General features: G+C 48.9%; 1 protein-coding gene across 2 annotated transcripts in view; it reads right to left on the minus strand.

The window, feature by feature from the left end:
- The window catches only part of DNAJC13 (DnaJ heat shock protein family (Hsp40) member C13), a 1,517,524-nt gene that overhangs the window by 984,286 nt on the left and 508,714 nt on the right, over window positions 1-24,524 (minus strand). For both annotated transcript variants that reach the window (XM_078663869.1, XM_078663868.1), the window contains exon 17: window positions 20,127-20,248. In XM_078663869.1, the coding sequence (XP_078519995.1) occupies window positions 20,127-20,248 (122 nt within the window). The remainder of the gene's footprint in view (window positions 1-20,126; window positions 20,249-24,524) is intronic.

The following is a 24,524-nucleotide window of genomic DNA, read 5'->3' on the forward strand; positions in this document are numbered from 1 at the left end:
TTCCATCAGCTGATGTATGATGATTACACACATCAATCATACCAACTTCAACCATGTGATCAGCAAATGGAAAGGGGGTGGTCCTTCAACAAGACCATATTGGTCTTCATTATTTCCAACAGCCCTTGAGTAATTATTATCCATGGACCTTTAATCGCCAGACACCCTTAATAATATCCCCCTTTCTGCTCCAACTTAAACATTCTTTCAATGGTTTAACGTATCCCATGACACCCTTCCTCCGATAGGATAGGATTGGTATTTATAAAGCACACTTATACCAACTAGTTTCAAGGCGCAAAGTGAGCAGGGAGAAGTGACAGCACCAACAACCCGCTAGGAGGCAAATAACCAGGTCTTTAAGAGCTTCCTAAAGAGCGGAAGGGAGTCCGCCTGCAAAGTCTCTGAAACTTGTTCAGGGAGCCTGTCCTGATGTTAAGGTACAGAGCATTGCAGTAGTCCAACCGGGAGGTGACTAATGCGATGATGGTGGTCTGGTGCAGTATGGCTGCACTCTCCTCAGGATTTTAAGGATGTAGAAGCAGGTGCTGACTGTGCGGCTCACCTGCGCATCGAAGGACAGGCCCACGTCGAAAAGGACCCCCAGGTTTTTAGCGGTATTGACCAAAACGGGAAGAGGACAGCAGTCTGCGGCCCACCAGGCAGTGGCCCAGATGGCGCAATGTAGTTTAAAGACTAGCACCTCGGTTTTGTCTGCATTGATTTTTAATGAATTGTCCTTCATCCAGCGTATGATGCTGGTCACACAGAGATTGAACTTTTAGGCAACCGATGTCAAGTCATTAGATATGGAGGCAATGATTTGTGTGTCATCCGGGTAGGAGAGCACCCGGAACCCGAACAATCTCACCAGTTTTGCCAGGGGGTCACATAAAGGTTGAAAAGAGTGGGGCTGAGCGAAGAGCCCTGCTGGACCCCACAAGGAAGGCCAAAGACCTTTGCATTAAAGCCTCCATAACTGACGGTGTGGGATCTACCAGTAATAAAAGAGTAGAGAAGCTGCAGGGCCCTCTCCGTGATTCCTGCTTCCCGCAGTCACTGGGTCATGCATACTGTGGAGATAGTATTGAATGCTGCCGAAAAGTCTAGCAGAATCGGCACTGCAGATGCGCCTTGGTCGACCTGCATCCGGATACAGTCAGATGCCACTACCAAGGCAGATTCAGTACTGTGACTGGCTCGAATCTGTTCTGAGAGCTGTCCAGGATTTCATGGGATTCCATAAGTTTCATCAGCTCCGCATTGATGAATTTTTCCAGGATTTTGGCAGGGGCGGGGAGAAGGGAGATCGGTCGAAAGTTCTTCATCTCTGACAGATCGGCATTAGGTTTTTTAAGGAGAGGTGAGACAACAGCTTCCTCTATCATGCGTTATTGTGAGGTAACTGAAAATGAAGCCAAGAACCATCCCCAGAACAGTTTTCCAACCACATGAATCCTAAATCCCAGGGTCTGACTACCGAATACTGTAGGAAGTTCTTCAACTTACCTCCCAGTCAGACTCAGTTCTCAAATAACAAATTTTCCTTACCCCATTACCTTCGGCTGCAACTTCACTATCTCACTGGACTGACAATTAAGGCACTAAACATAACCTGAATCTATTCCCTCTACCTCCCTTTGTTATTAATATTATGCTTCACCTTGTTGTGTACTCTCAAGTCAAATTTCATTTTGAAAATCCTTAAGCTAGCATGTCTGGGATCCACATTCAGCATGTCATTATCTTTCCCAGAGCTTGTTAAAGTGTAATTTTATCTAAACACTGATATGTTATTAGATAGGGCAACACAACAGCTACAATATCTACCCATATCATTCAACCAAGCAAAATCTTCTATAGGTGAGTAGTGAGAACAGTAGATCATGAGGTAGAAGCCTGCTCTAGAGGCAAGTTAGCTATTTCATGTTCTCATAGTGTAGAGCATAGAAGTAGTGTTTAGGGTGATAAGATGCGAGGAACATTCTAAAAACATTCTTTGTGTTCTTGCTGCTAGCAACACACACAAGAGCTGTTTTAATTATATTCTGTGTGGTTATTATCAGGGGCGTAGCTGAGTCAGTGAGATTTGGGGCATATAAACCACAAATTTCCTAACTGGAAAAGGAGTGGGCTTCAGGGTGGAGGAGTGAGATGACAGAGGTTCGAGATGGGCTGTCCCATGAGGAAAAGGGTCAGTACTGATTTGCATTAAGTGGACCTCAATCTAGAATGGGACAGCGAGAAACAAAACGATGGTTCGGAATGTCACCCAGAGTGATTGCTAGTGGTTAGACTATTTGCATGTATTCATGCCATCAGCTATTGGGACTTTGATTGCCAGTTAAATGCCTAGAAACGTAGGACTGGTGCAGATTTCCCAGCCAGCTACTGACGATGTTTATACTTATATGTATGCAGACTAACTATATATATTTAAGTTGGCACTCCAAAAAAATAATTTAAAAGCTCTTAGTAAAATAAGAACAACAAGAAAAACAGACACAGACCTAGCAGACCCAACTTAGGGCCAGCAGACCCAACTTAGGGCCAGCAGACCCAACTTAGGGCCTCCAGACCCAACTAGCAAGCCAAGAATGTATTTATTTGGGGTTGTAATATCCCAAACAAGCCCTCCCCAACCCAATCTACATCCCTGATTATTATTCATTACTAGGCAACAGAATGAGACTGTTGAGTTAGACACTTTATCATATATAGTGTCTTTCTTAGTGCTACGCTTAAGTGTGCCAATTTAAGGATTTAGGATTTAATTACCACTGTGTCTCTGAAACCTCTATGGGACTGTTAGTGACCCAGAAAACACAAACACATCGCCCTTGGAATGCAAAGTGGGCTGCGTGGGGCTGTTGTTAAATTGGACTTCCTTATTCAGTGTTAGTGCTTTGAACAACGTCCTTTCACCCATGGGTTAGGAACTCAAACCCTTCAGACCCAGGCCTAGAAGCCATTATTAGCAACATGGTGCCCGGTGTTAGCATTCTGATTGGTTTTGCACCTTTGGGTAGTCTTTGAATGAACACACTCAAAAGAACGATAGTATAGACACATGGGGACATCCATGGTCATCATGGTTGCCTCCTGCAGACAAAATAAGGAAATCCCTATTTAGTATAGGTTAGTCAAGCTTGACTCTTAAAGGGCTATTCCCAAACTGAGTTTCTAGATTTTTAATCTCCCGTATTGTTGAATCTGCTCAATTGAAATTGGGCCCCTGTCATGATAGAGGAGTAAATTACCGCGAGGCAGTTTCACAACATCTCAAAAATAGAGGTGTCTCAGAGGCAGGGATGGACTGTTAAATTTGGATTTTATAACTCTGAAACATTTTACTCATGGGTGGAGTTTGAGGTTCTGCATGTATACCTCAGGGTAATTGCAGGCATACAAACCAGTAGTACCACTTCCACACTATAAGGCATACCAGTACCTGAAAGTTCCTTTGACTTACCAAGAGCACTTAAATTGGCTTGCTCGTTAGCTACCACATACACACAGGAATGTTAGATCGGGTGCCACAAGTAATGCAGGGATTACATGGCATCTGTGGCCTGGATACATACTACATAACATACACATACCCTACCTGTTGCTTACCTAGTAGAAGTCTTAAACTATACAATCTTATATATATGAAATGTACGCAATATGCACTAAAAACCATGAATGGCAGACAAGCAGCAGTAGGACCAGCAGCCTAGGGCTAGAGGCAATGAGTCCACAGGCAATAAATGCTATCATGGAAAAGCTGATCTTAAAGCATTATGAAGTTGCATTCTGGATTACTCACAAGATTAACCAGTTAAAAGCAGTTTCCGCTCACACAACACCCCAAGATAAGGATAGAATTCTGACTATGTGTATTCCCCTTGGGTTGGAGTCACTTGAAGAGGAATGCAACACCCTGGGAAGTGTATCTGCTTGTATCTGCACTAACCCACAATACACCCTCACTAGCGGTTTCTTTCTGAGGCCTTAAAACAAGCACAAAATAAACATGGAGCTGCCCTGTCTCTTGACTTGGGTGCGAAATTAAAAAGGATTTCTTCTACAGTTTCCTCGATCATCGTGACAGTGGAGAAGGGTCACCTCCAGCTATACGCAAGAGTCTTGCAACAGTTCCTGTTCAGGAATATTAACAGGAATTGTCAAAAATAATATCTGAAGTTTATACATTTGTGGGTAGTGATACGTTGGATACCAGAGTCGTTAAATCACACCACAACCTTAAGATGAGATGGGGAGTGTCACTAAGGAAAAACCTGCAACTGAAGGTACAGGGAGACGGAGGGGGGAGAGATAAAAACCAGTCTGGATGTCTGGTAGTCCAAGAGTAAAGCTGAAGTGGTTACAATTGGAGAGACTGCAATAAGGTTAAAAAGCTAGAACGGTATCAGTATTCTGATAGCCACACTTCCCCTTCTTTTCAGGACTCTGGTGAGGACAAACAGAGAGAGGGGGTCGGAAGAAGCATCGAAGAGGAGGGAAATATACCAGGCAGAAAAGTGAATCAAGACATGAGACTGAGGTTAATGTAGAGAGAAGAGAAAGATTCTGACACTAAGACTCATAAGAAAGAAGAAAGCAGCAGGATTTTCTAAAAAGCATTTCATGAGACCTAAGGATACTTCTGTGGAGTGGGACTTGGGCAAGAGCACTGCTAGAGAACACAGCAGAAGTGACAATGGTGCATCGGACTCTCGGGAGTTTCTGGTAGCGAGACCAAATGATGAACTCATACTGGTTGAAAATAAAGATAAACACCTAAATCCTCCAGATAGGGTTTATAGCCTAGACATACAAAATGAGGGGGATAAACCACACATATTTAAAGAAGCAGTCTTCTTGTGCATTTATTTGAAGACTATGACATTATCTTAGCAGAGGATGACTGGCACCTAGTCTTGATTGGGGAAGCAGCCCAAGGAGGGAAGGTGGCACAAGTAGCCTTTTCCTCCATAGTACTGAAGGATATCAGGGAAATGTATGCAAGAGAGAGAAGTGCGAAACAAGCCCCAGCCTTGTACAGAAATAAAGAGGTTGGGATAAGCCCTCTACTCCTCATGGTATTCCATTCCACAGTGAGCCCTCTGATTCAGGCTCAATATCCTATGAAGCCAGAAGCGAAGCACGATATAAAAGCATTGTTAAATCAACAACAATATCAAGGCATAAATGCTCCTTGTAACTTACCAATGAAAACTTCTATTCAAGTTCTAAAATCAGACAGACTCAATAGAATAGTATAGAAATCTGAACTCCCACACAGACATATGCAGTTCAAAATGCACACATTGCCAGTTTAAAAAGACATGTGGAACGGAAAAATACAAAACAGCCCTAGACATTTCCAATTTGTTTTTTGTCAAAACAAAGCCCCTGAAAACTAGTACCTAAACGCTTTTAGTGTTGTTGATATTCAGCATTGCTTTAAGAGAGAACTCGTAGGGTATAGAACAACCTTGGTTTATTTTCACCATATATTATGGAAATTTCACAACCAGATCCGAGGCTCTATCGTAAATGGATGACATTTACCTCACAGATGACAACTTAAACACACCCCAGACTAGGGTTGACTAAATAGTGACAATACTAACATCACCCCAGTTGCAAAATAACTTTAAATCATCCAAAATTGCTCAAGTGCCTGCGATTTGTTTTAGGTATGAATTAGCCAATAAGTGCAAGGAACTGGCACAAGATTTCCTTCAGCAATGTGCTATCATGCAGCCTTCAAACATATTCAAGAAGTTATTATCCCTATTGGGATTTCTTAACTGTATGCAGACTTACCTGCCACATTATGCTGAACGTGTGAAACCCTTGTACAAATTAATTTCTGATATGTTTTCTCAACAAAAAAAAAATGGACTGACAACACACTGATATATTCTGTGACCTACAAGCAGACATGCTAGAGACAAAGTATTTACAGACTAAGGATAACAAGAGGAACCTAGTACTAGTAATTTACCAAGCACCTCAGTTTAGCCCCTTTGCTGCGGGGGTAATTCCCCTGCGGTGCTGGGGGGAGGGGGGGGAGGGGGCAGGGGGTGTCCGCATACGACAAGCTCAGCTCGTCATGAGCACAGCTCCACTGTGACTCATGACGAGCTGAGCTCACCGAAGGTGTTCTACATATTTGATCTACAGGGAGGAACAGACAATTTCCATAGCTTACAAGCCACGCATGCAGCCGAACCATGTTTTATGCAAATGGGCCTTTTGAGAGCGCAAAAATTATTAAAAATAGACTGGTCTGGTGATCGGTATTTGTCTTACGAGACAAGCTTCCACTGGTTCATGTGATGTTTGCTTTGGGCCCTCAGCAGGACAGGATTCGTACCAAATGCACAAGTTACTACTTGTGTAACGATATATCTGTAAGAGACATTAGTTAGTATTAGATTTCTTACCTTAGAATATCCCCAGGCGTCAGACTGGATCCGGAAATTTTTGCGTAGCAGTACCCTTGCGCGTCGGTAGGCGTCGTCTGCGGCTCCGCGTCCGTCGTCGGCGTCGTGGGTGCCGTGATGACGTCGTCGGAGTACTTAGACGCCGCCTCCGCGTGCTGACGTCAGTTCTTAGGCACAGCTTTTCCGCGCCGGAAACGCAGAGCCATGTTAAAAACCAACACTGGTGCCATTGAAACTAGGGCCCTGAAAGGGGATAACCCTAACCCTAGATATCGGTTCGCAGAACGGGGAGGATGGGTGGGTCGGTAAGGAATCTAATACTAACTAATGTCTTACAGATATATCGTTACACAAGTAGTAACTTGTGCATCTGAAAGAGACACGTTAGTATTAGATTCCTTACCTTAGAATAGATACCCCAGCAATACCAACCCCGGTGGTGGGTCTGCGAACCAATAATCACACCAGAAAGTCCTGGAGGACGGAACGGCCAAAGAAGCCATCCCTCCGGACTTGGCTGTCCAGACAGTAGTGTCTTGCGAACGTGTGCAGCGAGGCCCACGTAGCTGCCTGACAAATGTCCTGCAAGGGGACTCCCCGTCCCAGGGCAGTAGTAGTCGCTGTGCCTTGGGTGGAATGGGCCCTCAGCCCAACAGGAGGTTCCTGTTTAGACAAAGAGTAGCACGCCTGGATGCACAACACGATCCACCGAGAGATGGTCCGTTTGTGCAGCGCCCGTCCCTTCTTAGCACCCACGTAACCAACAAAGAGTTGGTCATCTACCCGGAACTGGCGTGTGCGATCTAGATAGTATGAGAGCGCATGTTTTGGGTCCAGACGGTGGAGTCTCTCTTCCTCTTCCGAGGGATGCGGAGGCGGAAAGAAGGTGGGCATGGTGATGGACTGCCCGATGTGGAAGGCTGTGACTACCTTGGGCAGGAAAGAGGGTCTTGTTCGCAACACAACCTTGTCCGGATGGACAGAAAGGAAAGGAGGTTTAGAGGAAAGAGCCTGGAGCTCACTCACCCTCCTGGCAGAGGTGATGGCAACCAGGAAAGCACTCTTAAGTGGAAGAAGACGGAGAGGACAGTTATGAAGCGGCTCAAAAGGAGCGCACATCAGGTAAGTTAGAACCATGTTCAAGTCCCACTGGGGCTTCTTAAAAGATGCCCTTTAAGAATCTGTTAACAATCGGGGACTTGAACAAAGAAGGCTGATCAGGTAGCCTTAAGAAGGCGGAAAGGGCAGAAAGGTAGCCCTTAATAGTGCCCAGAGCAGAGCCCTGCTGGGCAAGAGAAAGAAGGAAGAGGAGAACCTCAGAAAGGGGGGCAGAGAGTGGATCCATAGCCTTTGCTGTGCACCATGCCACAAATCTGTCCACCTGCAGGCGTATACCGACTTTGTGGAGGGACGCCTGGCTGCCAGAATGACATTACAGACTTCAGGAGGCAAGTCAAATGGCCTCAACTGTCACCGCTCAATCTCCAAGCATGGAGGTGGAGACTGGACAGGTTCGGGTGGAGGACCGTCCCCTGCTGCTGCGCCAGAAGGTCCTCCTGAAGAGGCAGACGAATCAGGGGATCGGCAGACATGCTGAGTAGCTCTGGATACCAATATCTTCGTGCCAAGTCCGGAGCCACACGGATAACCTGGGCCCGGTCGCGCCTGATCTTCTTCAGCACTCTGGGCATTAGTGGTATAGGCGGTAAGGCGTACAATAGACCGTAACTCCACTCGCGACGAAAAGCGTCTCCGAGCAAGTGCCGCCTTCGAAATTCCAACGCGCATAACTGATGACATTGCGCGTTCTCTTCTGTGGCGAATAGATAGAACCAAGGCTCTCCCTACTGCTGAAAGAGGCCTTGCGCCACGTCCGAGTTCAGACGCCATTCGTGATCCATCATGCACCGACGGCTGAGTTCGTCCACCCTGGCGTTCAGAGAACCTGCCAGGTGTTGAACCACCAGGGTCACGCCCTGGCGTTCCAGCCATTGCCAGAGGCGCAGAGCCTCCTGGCATAGGGTACACGACCCGACCCCGCCCAGTTTGTTGCAGTACCACATGGCGGTGGTGTTGTCCGTGAACACCTGCACTACACTCCCCCGGACAGAGGGGAGGAATGCCTTCAGTGCAAGCTGGATCGCCCGCAGCTCCAGAAGGTTGATGTGGAGCCGAGACTCCGCCGGAGACCAGAGGCCTCTGATCTCCGCCTCTCCCATGTGGTCCCCCCAGCCCTGGAGAGACGCGTCCGTCACAACTACGTGCTCCGGTTGGGGTAGGGAGAGGGATCTGCCGCTAACCCAATCGCGGTCCGTGAGCCACCACTGCAACTGTCTTGCAGTGCCCTCCGAGATCAAGACATGGTCGGACAAGTTGCCCTGATGCTGGGCCCTCTGAAACTTCAGGTCCCACTGCAGAGCCCGCATCCGCCACCGGGCGTGATGCACCAGAAGCATGCAGGAGGCCATCAGCCCCAGAAGTCAACCTGACCGAGACTCGGGATAAAGGCTGAAAGATCGGAATCAGAGCCTGAATATCCCGAACCCGCTGTTGGGGAGGATAAACCCGAAACTGCGCCGAGTCTAAAACAGCTCCGATGAAGAGGAGCTTCTGAGAGGGGCACAGGTGTGACTTCGGCACATTGATGGAGAACCCGAGCAGGTGCAGGAGGTCGGCCGTAGTCTGGAGGTGGCTGACGACTGTCTGGGGCGAGCCCGCCTTCAACAACCAGTCGTCGAGGTAGGGGAAGACTGAAACCCCTAACCTGCGCAGATGAGCTACGACCACCGCCATCACTTTCGTGAACACCCGTGGGGCGCTGGTAAGGCCGAAGGGGAGCACGGTAAACAAAGTGCTCGTGGCCTACCATGAACTGCAGGTAACGCCGGTGGGCCGGCAGGACGGGGATGCGAAAATAAGCGTCCTGCAAGTCCAACGCTACCATCCAGTCTCCAGGGTCTAGGGCAGCTAAGACCTGAGCCAATGTCAGCATCTTGAACTTCTCCTTCCGGAGGAAGCCGTTGACGTTCCGTAGGTCCGAGATAGGGCGTAGGCCCCCTTTGCCCTTCTTGGGTACCAGAAAGTAGTGGGAGTAACAACCATACCCTACTTCTGGCCCAGGAACGCGCTCGATGGCCCCCTTGGCAAAAAAGGCCGTAACTTCCTCTTGTAGAAGTCTTAAGTGATCCCCCGACACGCGGTGGTACTGAGGTGGCATGGCTGGAGGGGACGCCTCGAAGGGGAGGGAGTAGCCCCTTCGGACGATTTGCAGCACCCACCTGTCCGATGTGACAGTGCGCCAGTGGTGGTGGTGATGGCGAACCCTGCCCCCCAATGGCGTCACATGGGCCTGAAAGCACGGACTAGGAGGGTTTTGAGGCGGATGCTGCAGGGGTAGGTGTGGACTGGCCTCGCCATTGTCCCCGACAGCCGCCACGGTGGTTTCCACGTCCGCCAGCGCGCTGGATGGTAGTTTGCGGCCCGTGGCTGGCAGGACGCGTGGGGGCGCCCCTTCCTTGGCCACGAAAGGCAGCCGTATGCTGGCGCGGGGCCGAGAGGCCCAAGGACTTGGCCATAGCCCTGGAGTCCTTAAAGCGCTCAAGCGCATGGTCTGGTGTTGTCAAATAGGTGACGGCCATCGAACGGCATGTCCATAAGTGTGTTTTGGACATCAGCCGAAAACCAGGTGTGGCGACGAATTACCACCGTTGTTGCCATCGCTCTGCCCAGTGAGTCAGTAGTGTCCAGCCCACACCGGATGGAATAACCCGCCGCATCCCGACCCTCCACAAGGGCTTGGCCGAGTTTAGCCCGGACCTCCACCGGGCATTCTGGCAGCACGTGCGCAACCGTATCCCACAGAGAATGCGGTCTGGGAATTAGAGGCCTGGATGCATAGGCTCTCGGGGGTGAGGTGGGTAGACAGAAAGCAAGGGTCGCCCGGAGCCGGGCGGTGGCGCCTGGCCACGTTCCTATCCACAGGCTGACCTGTGGCGGGCCTGGACCAAGTGCCCAGAAGAACGTCTGATAAGGCCTTATTAAACGGCAGCAGAGGCTCGGCCTCACGGCCGCGACGGGGAGCTCAAGGCCCAAGGCCTTGGCCGCCCTCATCAGCACCACGCTATAAGCAGCCCCCTCCTCCGTAGCCACGCTAGGAGGGGAGACAAAACCAGTGTCGGGCGGAGTGTCCAGACCACTGGCCTCCCCAAGCTCTCCTGTCCAGTCCGCAGAAGACTGACATTCACGTGCCAGAGGGTCCTCAGACCCCTCCCAATCCCCCTCGTCACCCATCGCCAGGTACTCAGGCTCAAAGGATGGGGCCGGGTCGAATAAGTAAAAATCTGCCATTGGCGTCGAATGCGGCGCCGCTCCGACGCCGGACCAGAATAGAGGGCAGGACCAGGGACGGCGTCGTCCTGGGACGGCGCCGGGGGCGACACCCTTGGGGTCGGCGCCGGCGAGGTCGTGAGGTCGACCGGCGGCGACCCGGATCCAGAGCCGGATTCAGTGGGGCCTTGCGGCGTCGGGATCGAAGTCGCTGACGGCATCGGGGCCGAAGCACCCGGCCCGCGTGGGGACCCAGTCGTGGCCGCTTGGCCCGAAGGCGCCGCGGAACCCGACGGAGGAGCGAGCGACCTTATGGCCATGAGGAAGTCATCAATCTCCCCCGGCGTCGCGTTCTGCCCAGGAATCGGCGGGTATGGAGCAGGCAGCGACACCTGCGGCTCCGGCGGAGCCGCGTGGGCGGTGTCGCCCAAACCCCCGGCCACGTCGCGGGGAGTCAGAAGAGCGATGGTGCCTCTTCACCTTCTTGTGCCTCTTACCTGGGGACTACAAACCCGAAGACCGATGACGACTCCCGGAACTGGGGTGACTCCGGCCCCGCGACCGGTCCCTCGACCTTCTTTCGAACCGGAACCTTGAGCGGCACGGGGCAGACTGCCGAAGCTCGAGTCGCTTACGGGACCGCTCCTGTCTAGCTTTAGACGTCAGGGCCCGGCAGTCGGGGCAGGACTTGTCGGCGTTGTCCAGGCCTAGACAGTGCAGGCACCGGCGATGGGGGTTGGTAACCAACATCAGTTGGTTGCAGTCGGCGCAGGGCTTGAACCCGGGCATCCCACCCGGCACCTTCAGAGTCGAGAGACTTCGAAGTAGATCAAAAAGGATCGTAAAAAGTTATTAAAAAATTGACTAGGTTACAACTTTTTCCAGATCTGCGCTTGCTGGCGCGGAAAAAAAAAAGAACTGCGTCAGCGCGTGGAGGCGGCGTCTAAGTACTCCAACGACGTCATCACAGAGCCCACGACGCGGACGCAGAGCCGCGGACGACGCCTACCGACGCGCATGGGTACTGCTACGCAAAAAAAATTCCGGATCCAGTGTGACGCCTGGGGATATTCTAAGGTAAGGAATTTATCACCAAGGTGTCTCTTTCAGATTCGCATGGCGATCAAAACGGTCCACACTATTAAACGGTAGATCTCTGAGGGCATCCCGAACATTATCCAGGAAACAACTGTCACGCAGACATGCATGGTGGCGCAAAGCCACAGACTGAGCAAGAGCTCACCACACAGAGTCAGTGGCATCAAGGGAAGAACGGAGCGAAAATTGCACCATTCCTCTGCCATCAAGCAGAAGCCAAAGCAACTGAGGCCGGGGCTCCTCTGGAACAGAGGGGAGATGGTTCTCGACCAAGTCCCAAAGGATCGAGGATGCACGTGCGAACACACGCGCAGTATTTAAAGCGCAGATACCAGCACAGTTAGAAGCAAAAAGCTGGCGAGCACATGCGTCCAGCCACCTAGACTCCCTAGGGGGAGGCAATAATGGCAATGCGGATGTAGACTGTAAGGCACAGGCCACCTGAAACACAAGTCCCTGGGCGGTAGGGTAAGTGGATAGGCAGAGTGGATCACCCAGAGCAGGACTGTGCCTACGAGCAATAGCCCGATCAACAGGGTCACCAGTAGAGGGCCTTGCCCACGTACCACACAATATGTCAAATAAAGAGCCGCCACATGGCAGCAAAGGCTCCACATCTATAGGTCCCATTTGGAGCAAATCCAGTAAAGGATCTGAAAGCAGAGGGACCACAGGAGGTTGAAAACCAAGAATAGCAACCGCCCTGTGAATGGCACGTGCGTAAGCAGCACCAGCTTCAGTTGCCATCCAGTTAGGCGATAATAATCCATTGGTAGGAGACGGTTGGAGACTAAGCCATCCACTCAACAACAAAAGTGGAGAAGCCGGAGACTGACCCGAAGGCCAGGCAACACAAGGCACTTGCACCATTGGCCCCCAAACCAGGGAATACATAGAAGCGTCAACCTCTTGACAAGGAAGAGGCGATGTTGCCGGCCACCGGCGTCGAGCGACACCGTGTGGAGGTCGCAGCAACGTCCGAGGAGTCGGGGGGCAGCAACCTCCTGAGGAAGCTTAGGTGTCGGAACCGGCGTCGATGGACGCCAGGGCAGAGTCGTCTGGACGTCGATGACCTCCACAGGGGACTCGACCTGGTCGCCATCCGACATCAATCCCACAGCAAAAGGTGCACATTTGGGCAGACCGGACATCGAGCCGGGCGCCAGGGCCAGTGACGCCTCCTACGTCAGTGCAGGAAGCCGCTCGGCTCTATGCAAAGACTGACGGGGTGGGCTGGACGGGCGACTGGGAAGACCCACTGGGCGTCGTATCGTCTCCAGAATCGGAGTCTAGGCACACAGGCGGCGCCGAGGAAGAATCCGCCGGCGAGGACCCGACGGCGCTCCAGAGACAGGTGGGGACCCAAAGTACGACTGGAGTGCCATAGAATACGCTTCTATTTGGGCAAGCGTTGCGCCAACCCCTGGCAAGGGTGGGTATGGAGGAAATGACGGCCGGGCAACCTTACCAGGCATAAAGCGAGAGGAATGGTCGCCAGCAGTACGCGAATAGGAGGAAGACCTTTGTGCTTGCCGCTTGCGCTTACCTGCCTTCGAGAGACGTTCGTGGGAACAAACCCTGGAACGAGCCCGATCCGGAAGGGAGAGCGGCGACGCGAAGTTGCTGGACTAGACAGACGTGCGGCCAGCAGTTTCAGATGGTGCTCTCTCAGGGACATGGGCTTCATCGCTGACAGGAGTCGCACTCTTTGGAGTCCTGGTGCACGCCGAGGCACCACATACAGATGAGGTGCGGGTCAGCGCACAGGCGTCACAAGACTTTAAACCCGAAGGCATTGCACACTGTTCGGGCAACACCGAAGGTGTGGAAAAGGCCTAAAAACCAGGCCAAGGAACTGCTGGTTTTCCGGGATCCACGTTGGGACGTGGAAAAGGAGAAAACTGACGTCAGTGTGCCAGGAGGGGCATATATGGCTCTGCTGACGTCATGTCCGTGGACGTCAGGACGGAGTTGTGCGGCGCCGGCCCCCCACCCCCGGCCGCAGCGGTGCTGCTGCGGAAAGTTTGCAGATCCTGTCTGACGCCTGGGGATATTCTATGTTAAGGAATCTGCGCCTAGACGTCTCTATCAGATAGGGGACCGGCTGGATGGGCACGGCACCCGATTTGACGCGGCGGATGTACGAGTTTCCACATACGAGGACCAGACCATCGCAATGGCTCAGCGGTTGGAAAAAACAGAACGTCTCTTGAAGGCAGTATGGGTCAAAATGAATATTTGGAAGCAAGATCTCGGAGAAACAACGTGCGCATCCTTGGCGGAGCCGACCAACATGGGGCGCCCGAACTGTTCGTAGAGACTCCCCTCTCTGACCTGTTTGGGGCACAACATTTCTCTAAGGCGTGTATAGTCAAGAGGGCGCACAGGTCCTTGGACCAGGGCCCGCCCCCAGGGTACCCTCCGCGTCCCATTGTGGCCCGCCTTTTAATTATGGAGACTGAGACACTATCCTTCGACTGGCCTGTGAGAACCACCCACGGCGATATCAGGGCACCACGCTCACCATTTACCCCGACTACACAATTGCAGTTCAGGAGGCAAGGCGAAAATTCACCAATGTAAAGCCACAGCTCAGGAAGCTTGGCCTTAAATTTGGAATGCTATACCCAGTGAGACTGCAAGTGACAGTGGAGGATAAGGCCAGATTTTTTTACTCACCCACAAACGCCCTTGCCTTATGTCAAAAAACTGAAGAATAGTAACCACCGCAGCCCCCATTCTACACTGGAACACATCACCAAACTAACAGTTAATGGCTAGCGCAAAACTCTTTCCCCCTGATTAACGTTTATTTCTCCAACGTTACTTAGCAACACCTATTGCTGTGATGTGAGCTATGAACAGATATATTGAGGATTTTAATGTTCTACCTTTTATTCATAATGTTGTATAACCACTACTTTCGATTAACACAGTTGCTTAAAATGAATAGTACAGTTAGGGCGGTGGTACCAGAGGCGTTTCCAGGCTCCCATGGATGAATCCACATGTTAGCTTGTTGTGATTTTGGTGTCTGGGGCAATGGGAATTCGCCAGGCTTCCCCAAATGGTGTGTGTGGAGGGTGGGCTAACTGGGGTTTAACTCGATTTGTCTTTGTATCGTCTTCCCTCCTCCCCTCGGTCTTTCGTCGTGTTCATACCATTCCCCTCCAATATATACCCCGCTCAATACTAGATGCAGAGCCAGCATCATTCCGATGTATAAGAGATGGGAGCTCACAAACCAGCAGTTGAGACCCGGCTGCTGACCTGGAACATTTGTGGACTTTAACCACGAAAATGTAAGCTAGTTCTACCCTATCTACACAGACACCACATCAAGATAGCTTTTCTTCAGGAGACGCACTTCCCCCCTACACACTCTCCCCTCCCCCTACACTCTCTCCCTGTCCCCCCTACCCCCCATTTGCCTCTTCCTGGGGACCTCATAGATACTTTGCTGGGTATAGCACATACTTCAGGGTAGTGTGTATACTCATACACCATAGCCTCCCATCAACACACCATACCACCAGTGCGGACGACCAGCGAAAGAATTTATTGGTAGCGGGAACACTACTAGGCAGGGAGACTTTTTAAATATATATGCCCCGAACGTCGACAACCCATCCTTTAATAGAATCTCTTCTCTCTTTGACCAATTTGATCCAGATGCCTTATTTATAGGTGGAGACCTGAATCTATGGCAGGACCCCAGCCAGGACAAATCCAGCTCAGGCCAGGGTAACAAACCTCAATCTCTTTGCATTGTATGAGAACTCTTGGACTTTGACCTGGCAGTGGTTGCGGAATATAGAGACACTGCCACGCACCCTTGCAGATCATGCACCATTGCTCCTACATGTCATGATCCTGTACACCACAGGCTGCGAGCGTAGATGGCCATTTCCTGAGATGGTACTACTAGATGAGGTTTTCCATTTGAAACCCCATGTCGCCATCCTTGAATACTTGGCACTCAACTAGGGGTTTGTTACGCAGCACTCCATTTTATGGGATGCCTTCAAGGCGTACATTCATGGCATCTGCAGTGCCAAACAGTCAGGCGTGTTATGGGCACTGCGCACCAGCCTGACCAGACTGGAAAAAGAGCTGGCGACCATTGACAGTACAGATGACCCAACCCCCACCACAAACACATTGCATAAACGAGCGACCCTCGTAGCAGAATGTAACAAACTGGCTGACAGGGAAGCCACGCTACTGGCTAAATACAGTGCAGTGCAGGTATGGGTGGAGGGGGGCGGGGAAGATGCCCCAGGAGTTTATTGACTCTACTCCTGCCGTCTTCCCGGGGAGCAGGACACCTCACATCCCTATGTTTGGAAGACGGCACTAACGTCTCAGAAAATGCCGACAAAACACGCAAACTAGTCTTGTATTAAACCCCCCCCCCCCGAGGATCAAACCCTTTACAGCGGAGGGAATCAACCAGGCAATAGACTCACTTGATGGATCGAAATCCCCTGGGTTAGATAGCCTATCTGGCACCTTCCACAAAGCATTCAAGCAGGCGCTGGTTCCTCACTTTCTGCAGGTATACTCTGAATCCTTAGATAATGTTATACTCTCTCCCAAGATGTGGGAGGCCACAATCACATTAATAATGAAGCCTGGAAAAGAACCTACCAGATGCGCCTCTTATAGGCCACTATCTCTCCTGAACTTCGATAATAAGATGTTGGCGAAGGCAATGGCGTATAGATTGTCGCTACTCTTAGTTCAGATCCTTTCACCAATCCAGACCTGCTTCATCCTGCATAGGTCAACCGCGCGAAATCTTCGGACCATATTTTCAGTATTGAACAGAGTGACACCTGTGGTACTTCTGGATGCCGAGAAGGCATTTGATTCACTCGAATGGTACTTCCTTAACGCAACGCTCCGTAAACTCGGCATACCCAATAGCTTTAACGCACTAGTCTCAGGGTTGCCCACTATCACCATTAGTATTCATCATAGCCATGGACCCTCTGGTCAGACTCCTCCAGGAAAAGCATCTTTATCGGGTTGTCCGGTTCCGACCAGGCCCTCTTTTAATGTCCATGTACGCAGACGATGTTTGCTGTTCATCAGGCACCCCCACCCCCAAAAACCTAAATCCCTTAGTGGAGGAAATCATCCGCTTCGGAGATATGTCTGGCATGAGTATAAACTGGGAAAAATCTGAGCTTTTCCCTTTGAAGGATTCCACAACTCACCCGCCTAATAAGCACTCCCTTTGATGGGCTGTCGATACCCTGCATGGGGATCACACTTCACAGAAACAGGGGCCAGAGTATTTGCCTCAACTATGGCCCCGCCATGGATAAACTTGCCACTCACGTGGACCGATAGATCCGTCTACCGCTCTCCAATGCCGGGAGCATAGCGCTCATCAAGATGAATGTCCTCCCCTGCTTCTTATATCTTTTTGTGAACATACCCAACCCTTTGATGAACACGTTCTTCCTACTGCTCCATAGCCTGCTTATAGCATGGGACACTAACACTCCCCTACGAACGAGGCGGATTTGCAGTCCCTGACTTGCGCTTTTACAACCTAGTGTCGCAGGCTCAGTTTGCCTAATAGTGGTTTCAACCTGATGCCTGCATACCGTATAACAAGCCTGAGCAGGATTTAGCAGACCCCATACCCCTTAGCACTATATTACAGCAAGGCATTCGATTAGACCCAACTGACATTCAAACACTATCCACTACCCGCTGGGTCTGGCGAAGCTCAGCAGACTGCTGGGCTTTGACTCCCTGTACTCCCCTAAATTACCCTTGCCTCAAAACCTGTGGATTCCACTTTTATCCAAGAGACTGGTGGTACGAACTCTGCAGAAATAACGCCTGAACACCTTTGGGAACCTTTATCCAGATAGCCATATTCAGAGAGAGCTTGACATCACCTATGACAAAGAATTATCATACAAGGACAGATCCATCATCAATAAACGGTTCAGCACTTTGCGTAAAGTAATGCGGTCCTATCCGCTATCACCTGTGGAATTTCCACCTCTCAGGCTTCTCATAGCGGACCCTTACAGCCCCCACCTGATCACTTTCTGCAGCATTATCGCATCAGGGCTCCCCCACATAGTCTCAGGAATACACAGACTCTGCACCGATATACCACATAACTAAATTACCATTCCAACCTACTAACTCAGAGCATTTATAACTACCTTTCCCCACCATTTCTCCCTTCCCTCCACACTGTGTATTGTAGTTTTGTATGATGTCTGTTGTTTCTTCTAAAACAGAGTGCCAGATTGTTTTCCAATTTCGATTTATAGACAAGGTTTATAACCATGCAATGTCAAGTAAGTATGCGGCTAATGTAGCAACTTGGGAACTTTCTCAGAAAAGATGATGCTGTCAATGTATGTCTGTTTGTTCCCCTAATAAAGAAATACAACATTTTGTTATGATGAATATTAGCAGATGTGTCTGGAAGAGGAGGGAATGGTGCTATTGTTAAGTAAAGAGTGCTACAAGTCTGGATATCGAAAATGTGTTGGTTGGTGGTGTAAATGATGTTTATGTATGGATTGGGCTGATGGATGGTCACAATCATCATCTATGCAGGTTAGAGTGATGTGTGCCTCCAACAAACCAGCTGTTCTCCAAACTACATACACAATATATGCAGAAGTTAAGTTTGGGCTTTCTGAAGCGGGTGCAGTCCATACAGTAGGATAGAAGCAAAATAGGTATTTCGGACAGACAGACTACAGCACTACACTTTTAGATTCATCACTGCCTGTGTAGAAGAGATAACGCAATCATAATAAATAGACCATGATTTTAGAGTTGCCCTTATTCATGGTAGAAATATTTAGCCTGGTGTGTAAGCATAATTGTCACAAGAGATGTATCTAAATTGAACTGTTTTGCTAATCTGAGGTATGAATGTAATTTAACATGGAGGTGATGCAGACGTGATACATGGTTAGGAAACTACATAGCTTAAGCTGTGTTGTGTACTTGATGGTGCTAAGCAATGCGTGTGATGTACAATTATGGTTTTTGACATCATAGGCACAGCCAACGCGTTTCGGTCCTTTCTTGGTTTTTGGAACTTCGTCAGGGCAGAAATATTGATAAGCTCGAAACTTCAAAAAAGGGTGGATTCCGAGTGTCGAATGGATCCGAATATTAATCTGTACGGGTCAGACGTACGCTCTCAAGGGTGAGAGATGGCGTTTATCTGCCTGTGGATCCTGAAGATAACTTGTGTCTCACGTTGTAAGGTTAAGAAACCAGTTTTTAAATTTGGGCCAGCCTTTTAACTGTGTGTCGAACCTCAGGGTTCCCCAGAAGGTAGTCAGAACGCCGCGTATGCCGAGAGCTGGATGTCCGATACCCTATCACAGGTTCGGCAATTTGTTTTGTATATATCCGGTACTACGCTGAGACATATGGGCAGGGACTACCTTCTGGGGAACCCTGAGGTTCGACACACAGTTAAAAAAGTTGAGAGCGTACGTCTGACCCGTACAGATTAATATTCGGATCCATTCGACACTCGGAATCCACCCTTTTTTGAAGTTTCGAGCTTATCAATATTTCTGCCCTGACGAAGTTCCAAAAACCAAGAAAGGAACGAAACGCGTTGGCTGTGCCTATGATGTCAAAAAGAATTTTGGAATAAAGAAGAATTTATACAATTTTGAGAGTGCACCTTCTGCTTTGTTTCTATATTTCTTCTGTTCATGCATCCCAAGGCAGCGGATGTTGGAAGAGTTTGCACCACCATGTATTAGGAACTATACGAATCGTTGTGCATGACCTGGTTTGCTGCTTTGGTTCTTCTGTCTAACTGTACAATTATGGTGTGGGGCAAGGTGTGAATAAGCCCTGATTAGGACATGCTAATGACATGTTGCATACTTAGCCTACTACATGGGACAGAGCTGTGTTGTGAAAAGAGTCAGGTACTATCTAATGAGGACTGATGATGTAAATGTAAATGTTTTCCCTATTACGATCTACTGGATGAAGTGTTAAAGAATAATTAGGTTCTATTCATAATGTACAACTCTAAATTAAATATAAGTAAAGGTAGCACTTAACACCTGGAGGCATTGATTGAAACACACAGCATAATCTTATGTTTTAAAAACAATCATTACTGGGTAGGAAAATTCAAACCAATTTAACAGGAACACATGCTATGGAAGATACTTTAGAAGTCAATGTCAAGTTTTAAAACCTATTTCACATCAAAAATTAAACAAAAAAATATCTTACCTATTTGTAAGCATCCTTTGATCTGTGCTTATTGTAAACATAGATGTGTGCAAGTGACGAGGTAAGGCACCTTCACTGAGGGCAAGATCTTGCATTTTTGTTGCAATTTCTTTTTCTGCTTCCTTGGAAAAGAGCACAAGATTATTAATAAGGAAATCCATAACTATGTAGTTGTAATTAACTAAAAGTCACTAGTTATTTGCTTTCACTTCTGGTGATTTGCTTTTGAATGCACCTATAAAGTAATAACAATGCTCTCTAGAATGTGATTAGACCCACTGTGTAAAGTAGAGCTACTCTCGGCTCAGCCTAATGAAGATGTTACATCATTTCCTTATAGTCTGGCAGATGCACAAATATCATCGATAAGGACCATGAAAGGAACATGTATTGACAATTGCATCATTACTGTTTAAGAATTTGGGTTATTAGCTTAGGAGCGTAACTACCCACCACAAGTAATAATCACAATCCTTGTCAGAGTAAAACCTTAAAATGCAACCCTCTGGTAGCTATGGCACAGAACAGACAACATTAACTTGGGGCAATATTTAAAGTGATTGTGCAGTACTAAAACAGTAGTATAGGCGAAATGAAAAACAATACAAATCCCAACACAAAAAAGAAAAATACAGTAAAATGTATTAAACAAAATGACACCAAAATAACAAAACTCTAACAAGGGTAAGAATGGAACCTTAATCAATGCAGTGACTGCTTTACAAGCACAAACGGCTTCTGGAGGGACCTCCTGCTGGCATTTGCAGGACAGACAGCCTTGACTAAAATTATCAAATTTACCTGGCTTTTAGAATATTTTGACAAACTTCACATCTACCACTCCACTTGCCCACCCCCAGAAAGTTGTTTAAGGAATGAAATAGTAAATAAGGTGACCTAGTATGGGGTAATGGCTGAATCTGTACTTCGTTAATCAAGTTACAACTGCTAGTTGATAAGGGGACATAAGAGCTCCCGCCTTTGAACAGTACTACTTGGCTTCCCAGTTTCAATGGGTTTGATATTGCTGTCAGGCATCTCGCTGAACGATACTTGCATTACTCAAGGCCCTCTGTTGTCCCTAGATCTGCAGCATTTCTTTTTACCACAGACGAAGTATATCAGTGTGCGCTGCAACTAGTGAACGCAGATCGCAGGTACCTTCACTGAAGTTTCCAACTAACTGAACACTTTGTCACTTACACATGCCATTCTGCCTCTAGCTTTTCCTACGGTCAGGGTTTCCTTAGCACACGGGTTAGGTCACTGGAGTGAAGTTTCTTATATACTATTGGAAATCTCTTCCCGGAGGGTAATTTTCTTACTTTCGAAGAGTTAGTTGACCAACACAATACACACGAGGGACAGTTCCAAACTTACAAATGGTCTTGGCATGCGACATGCAATGATCTGAAATATCCGTAGGGAGAGCCACCCATGCTCTAATGCAGGAACTTTACACTATGGGTGACAATCAGCACCTCATCAACAGGTTTTACTGGTCGCTGAGAGAACACACACACACACATCACTGTATAAGCTCCAGGAAACCTGAAAAGCTGTTGCACAACACTGAGTGGAACAAGGTCATTGTGTACCCCAAAACACACTGTCTTGCAGTACTCGATTCAAAACATCCGATTCTCAATTCAACATAGAGCTTACCTCAGCCCTGACGAGCCCGACCATTAATTTCCGGATGCCACTTGGTATGTTCCAGATGCAGCTCTCCCAAGCGGACCTCGAGCACATGCTGTGGAGCTGACTCTCCACTCTACAGTACTGGCGTCCGTTAATCGCCATTTCAGGCATTTAGCACTTAGGGGACACTGAATAATTATATCTACAGCCTATTCCTGTCCCCGGTGAAAGAATTGTGGTTACTTATTTTAGGAAGCTGGCTCTTTATATAGTGGACCAAAAAGAGGTACACTGCGCTAAGAGTCCCGGAAAACCCCAGCTGGTTTACAGAGGCAGAAATGATACCCTAAATGGTCTCTTTTGAGGTGGGGGAGCAGTTAGGAATATCAGAGGGTAGTGCTAAGCATTTTTTGACAAACAAAAATGCAATAAATAAGGCACACACTAAAGAATTAATCCGAGACCAGTTCAGAAAAATACGTCTTATTTGTAAATATATTGTTATAACAAACTTCGTTATCAAGTAAGTACTTTTCAAAATATCGATTTTATCAGGTAAGTAAAATGTTCACTTAAAGGCCCATTTACGCACAATGCTTTCCTATGGAAGAAAAGGAATGTATAGCATACAAATATTTGCATTCGGTTTCTGGGGGTCTCCTTCAGGACTTAGGGTCGTAGGGGACCATGGTCCAAAGTACCAACAGCAGTCACTCGTTACCTGCCTGGGGCATCAGCTTGCACAGGTGCTGGCCGGGTTGGTAGCTGTGCGCAGTATGCCAGTAGAAAGAAGGGGAGTGGGGGGTCACCTAGAAACAGGCTGCAGAGGGGGGGACTTAGGGACAAGAGTACAGGAGCTGCAAATGAGGGTGGCTCAGGTCACAAGGTTCCTGGGGACAAGGGAGCACAGTCGGATCGTCAGTACCCCGGTCTGATGCGTTCGGGTGCAGAGTGGAAAGGATGGCTAAGCTCTATGAGTCTTGGAACCTTGCAGTAGTTGGTCTCGACGGTTGAGGGTGCAAAAATCAGGACAGCTGGGCCACTCTGTAATTGGGCATCTGCGGTGCTAATGTCCCTAGACGGCTGTTTCGTCTGGGAGTGGTTGGAATCCAGACTTGACAACTCATGGTCTCTGCTTGCTGCAAGGGGTCAGGTACCCCTGGAATTGGTTCTGTGCAGCTCCAGTTAGTCCTATTGTCCTCTCATTTGGTAATGGGGTGGGACAGATCAGATCTTCAGGAGCACTGAGTCCTCTTCCTGGGGGTGCTGCTGCATCAGGCTGGCTGGGGAGCGGCAACACAGTAAACCGGACTTTGTGTTTCCGTAACTCCAGACTGCGCAGGAGGAGCTCTTGTACACCAAGGGAGATTGCTTAACGATCTGCGAAGAGCAGACTGTCTCGCAGGGTTCTTTGAAGCTGGCCAACTGCAGGACGAGTCGCCGGGTCGCGATTGTCGGGACTTAGTGCGACAAGCAGGGTTTGGTGCCAAAAGTCCACAGAGGTCTTCATTTCTTGCAGCTCTCAGTGTCCTTCTCTTCTTGATCCCTAAAATTTAAGTTCCTGGTGTCAAGGGTGTTGTTTACTCAATTTAGGGGTGTTAAGGGGAGTGACCGGTAGTAGCCAATGGGCTACTTACCTTTAGGGTGTCTACACCCTCTATGCAACAGCGGCACCTCCGCTATGGCGGATCATCGTCCATCCTGTTACCCAGCTGAGGGAAAGGAAAAATAAAATGGTAATGAAACAGTATTATCATTTTATTCTTCCTCTGGACGGAGCGGAGTCTTTTGGGGTGGGTCCATGACAGGCACAAAAGGGGAGTGGTGGGCAGGACTGCTGTCAGTGCGCATGATGGTTTGGCTGGCCAGCCGTCTTAAGACGGCCAAACAGTCATGCTCATTGACAGCCCCACAATCCAAGCTGCATTGTCGGGGGAAAAGAACAGCACGAGAGAAGCCCTGGGATTGACCATGGGGAGTCTGGGAGCCTCAGCACGTACACAGCAGGAAAGAGTACAACAGAGCATCGATCGGCGAGGTACGTTTTCTTTTTTGTTGTTGTTTATTTTGTCCGTCCGTCCGTCCATCTCCCACCACATACACCTTCCCAGCCTCGCAACTCTCCCATGAGACCAGCAGCTACTGCCTTATATGACCATTTCCTGTGGGAAGGCATAAACCTGACCCAGACGGCCTAATTCCACCAAAATCAAGATGGAGGAATTCTCAAAGTTGTGTCTACATCAGGAAGCCCACCTTTGGGATTGTACTAGCCTGAGAGGGAGACACGGCTCCTAACTAGATCATTTTCCAATCGGTCCTGGTGCCAAATGGGGCCAGAACAGGGGGTGGCATTTCCCCTGTCTGGGGGTAAGCTTGGGTTGCATATCAAAGGCGACAGAGGCTTTTGAAGCCTCTTGCTTTGATATGCTTATCACTTAACCATCCTGCGTGGAGGAGGTGACAACAACGATGGCCGGAGCAGGCATTGTTTCTGCCCTCAGAGAGAGTGGGCTCTCACCTGCAGGGAGTCACAAACCTGTCTGTGGTGTCAGACTCGTCTACACCAGTCAGCAGCGCACTAGTAGTCGGCAAGATTTCAGGGGGCACCTCTAAGGTGGCCTCTGGGCGCATGTATTATTAAATCCATCACTAGAATGGTGGGCTTATTAATATAGAATGTTTGCTACCAAACATCTTTAGTTTCAGTGAAGCCGTCATATAGCTGTGGGGCTCAAGCACCAGTGTTCCTCACGA

Source organism: Lissotriton helveticus, chromosome 10 (assembly GCF_964261635.1).
Source record: "Lissotriton helveticus chromosome 10, aLisHel1.1, whole genome shotgun sequence".
NCBI classification, from domain to species: Eukaryota; Metazoa; Chordata; class Amphibia; order Caudata; family Salamandridae; genus Lissotriton; species Lissotriton helveticus.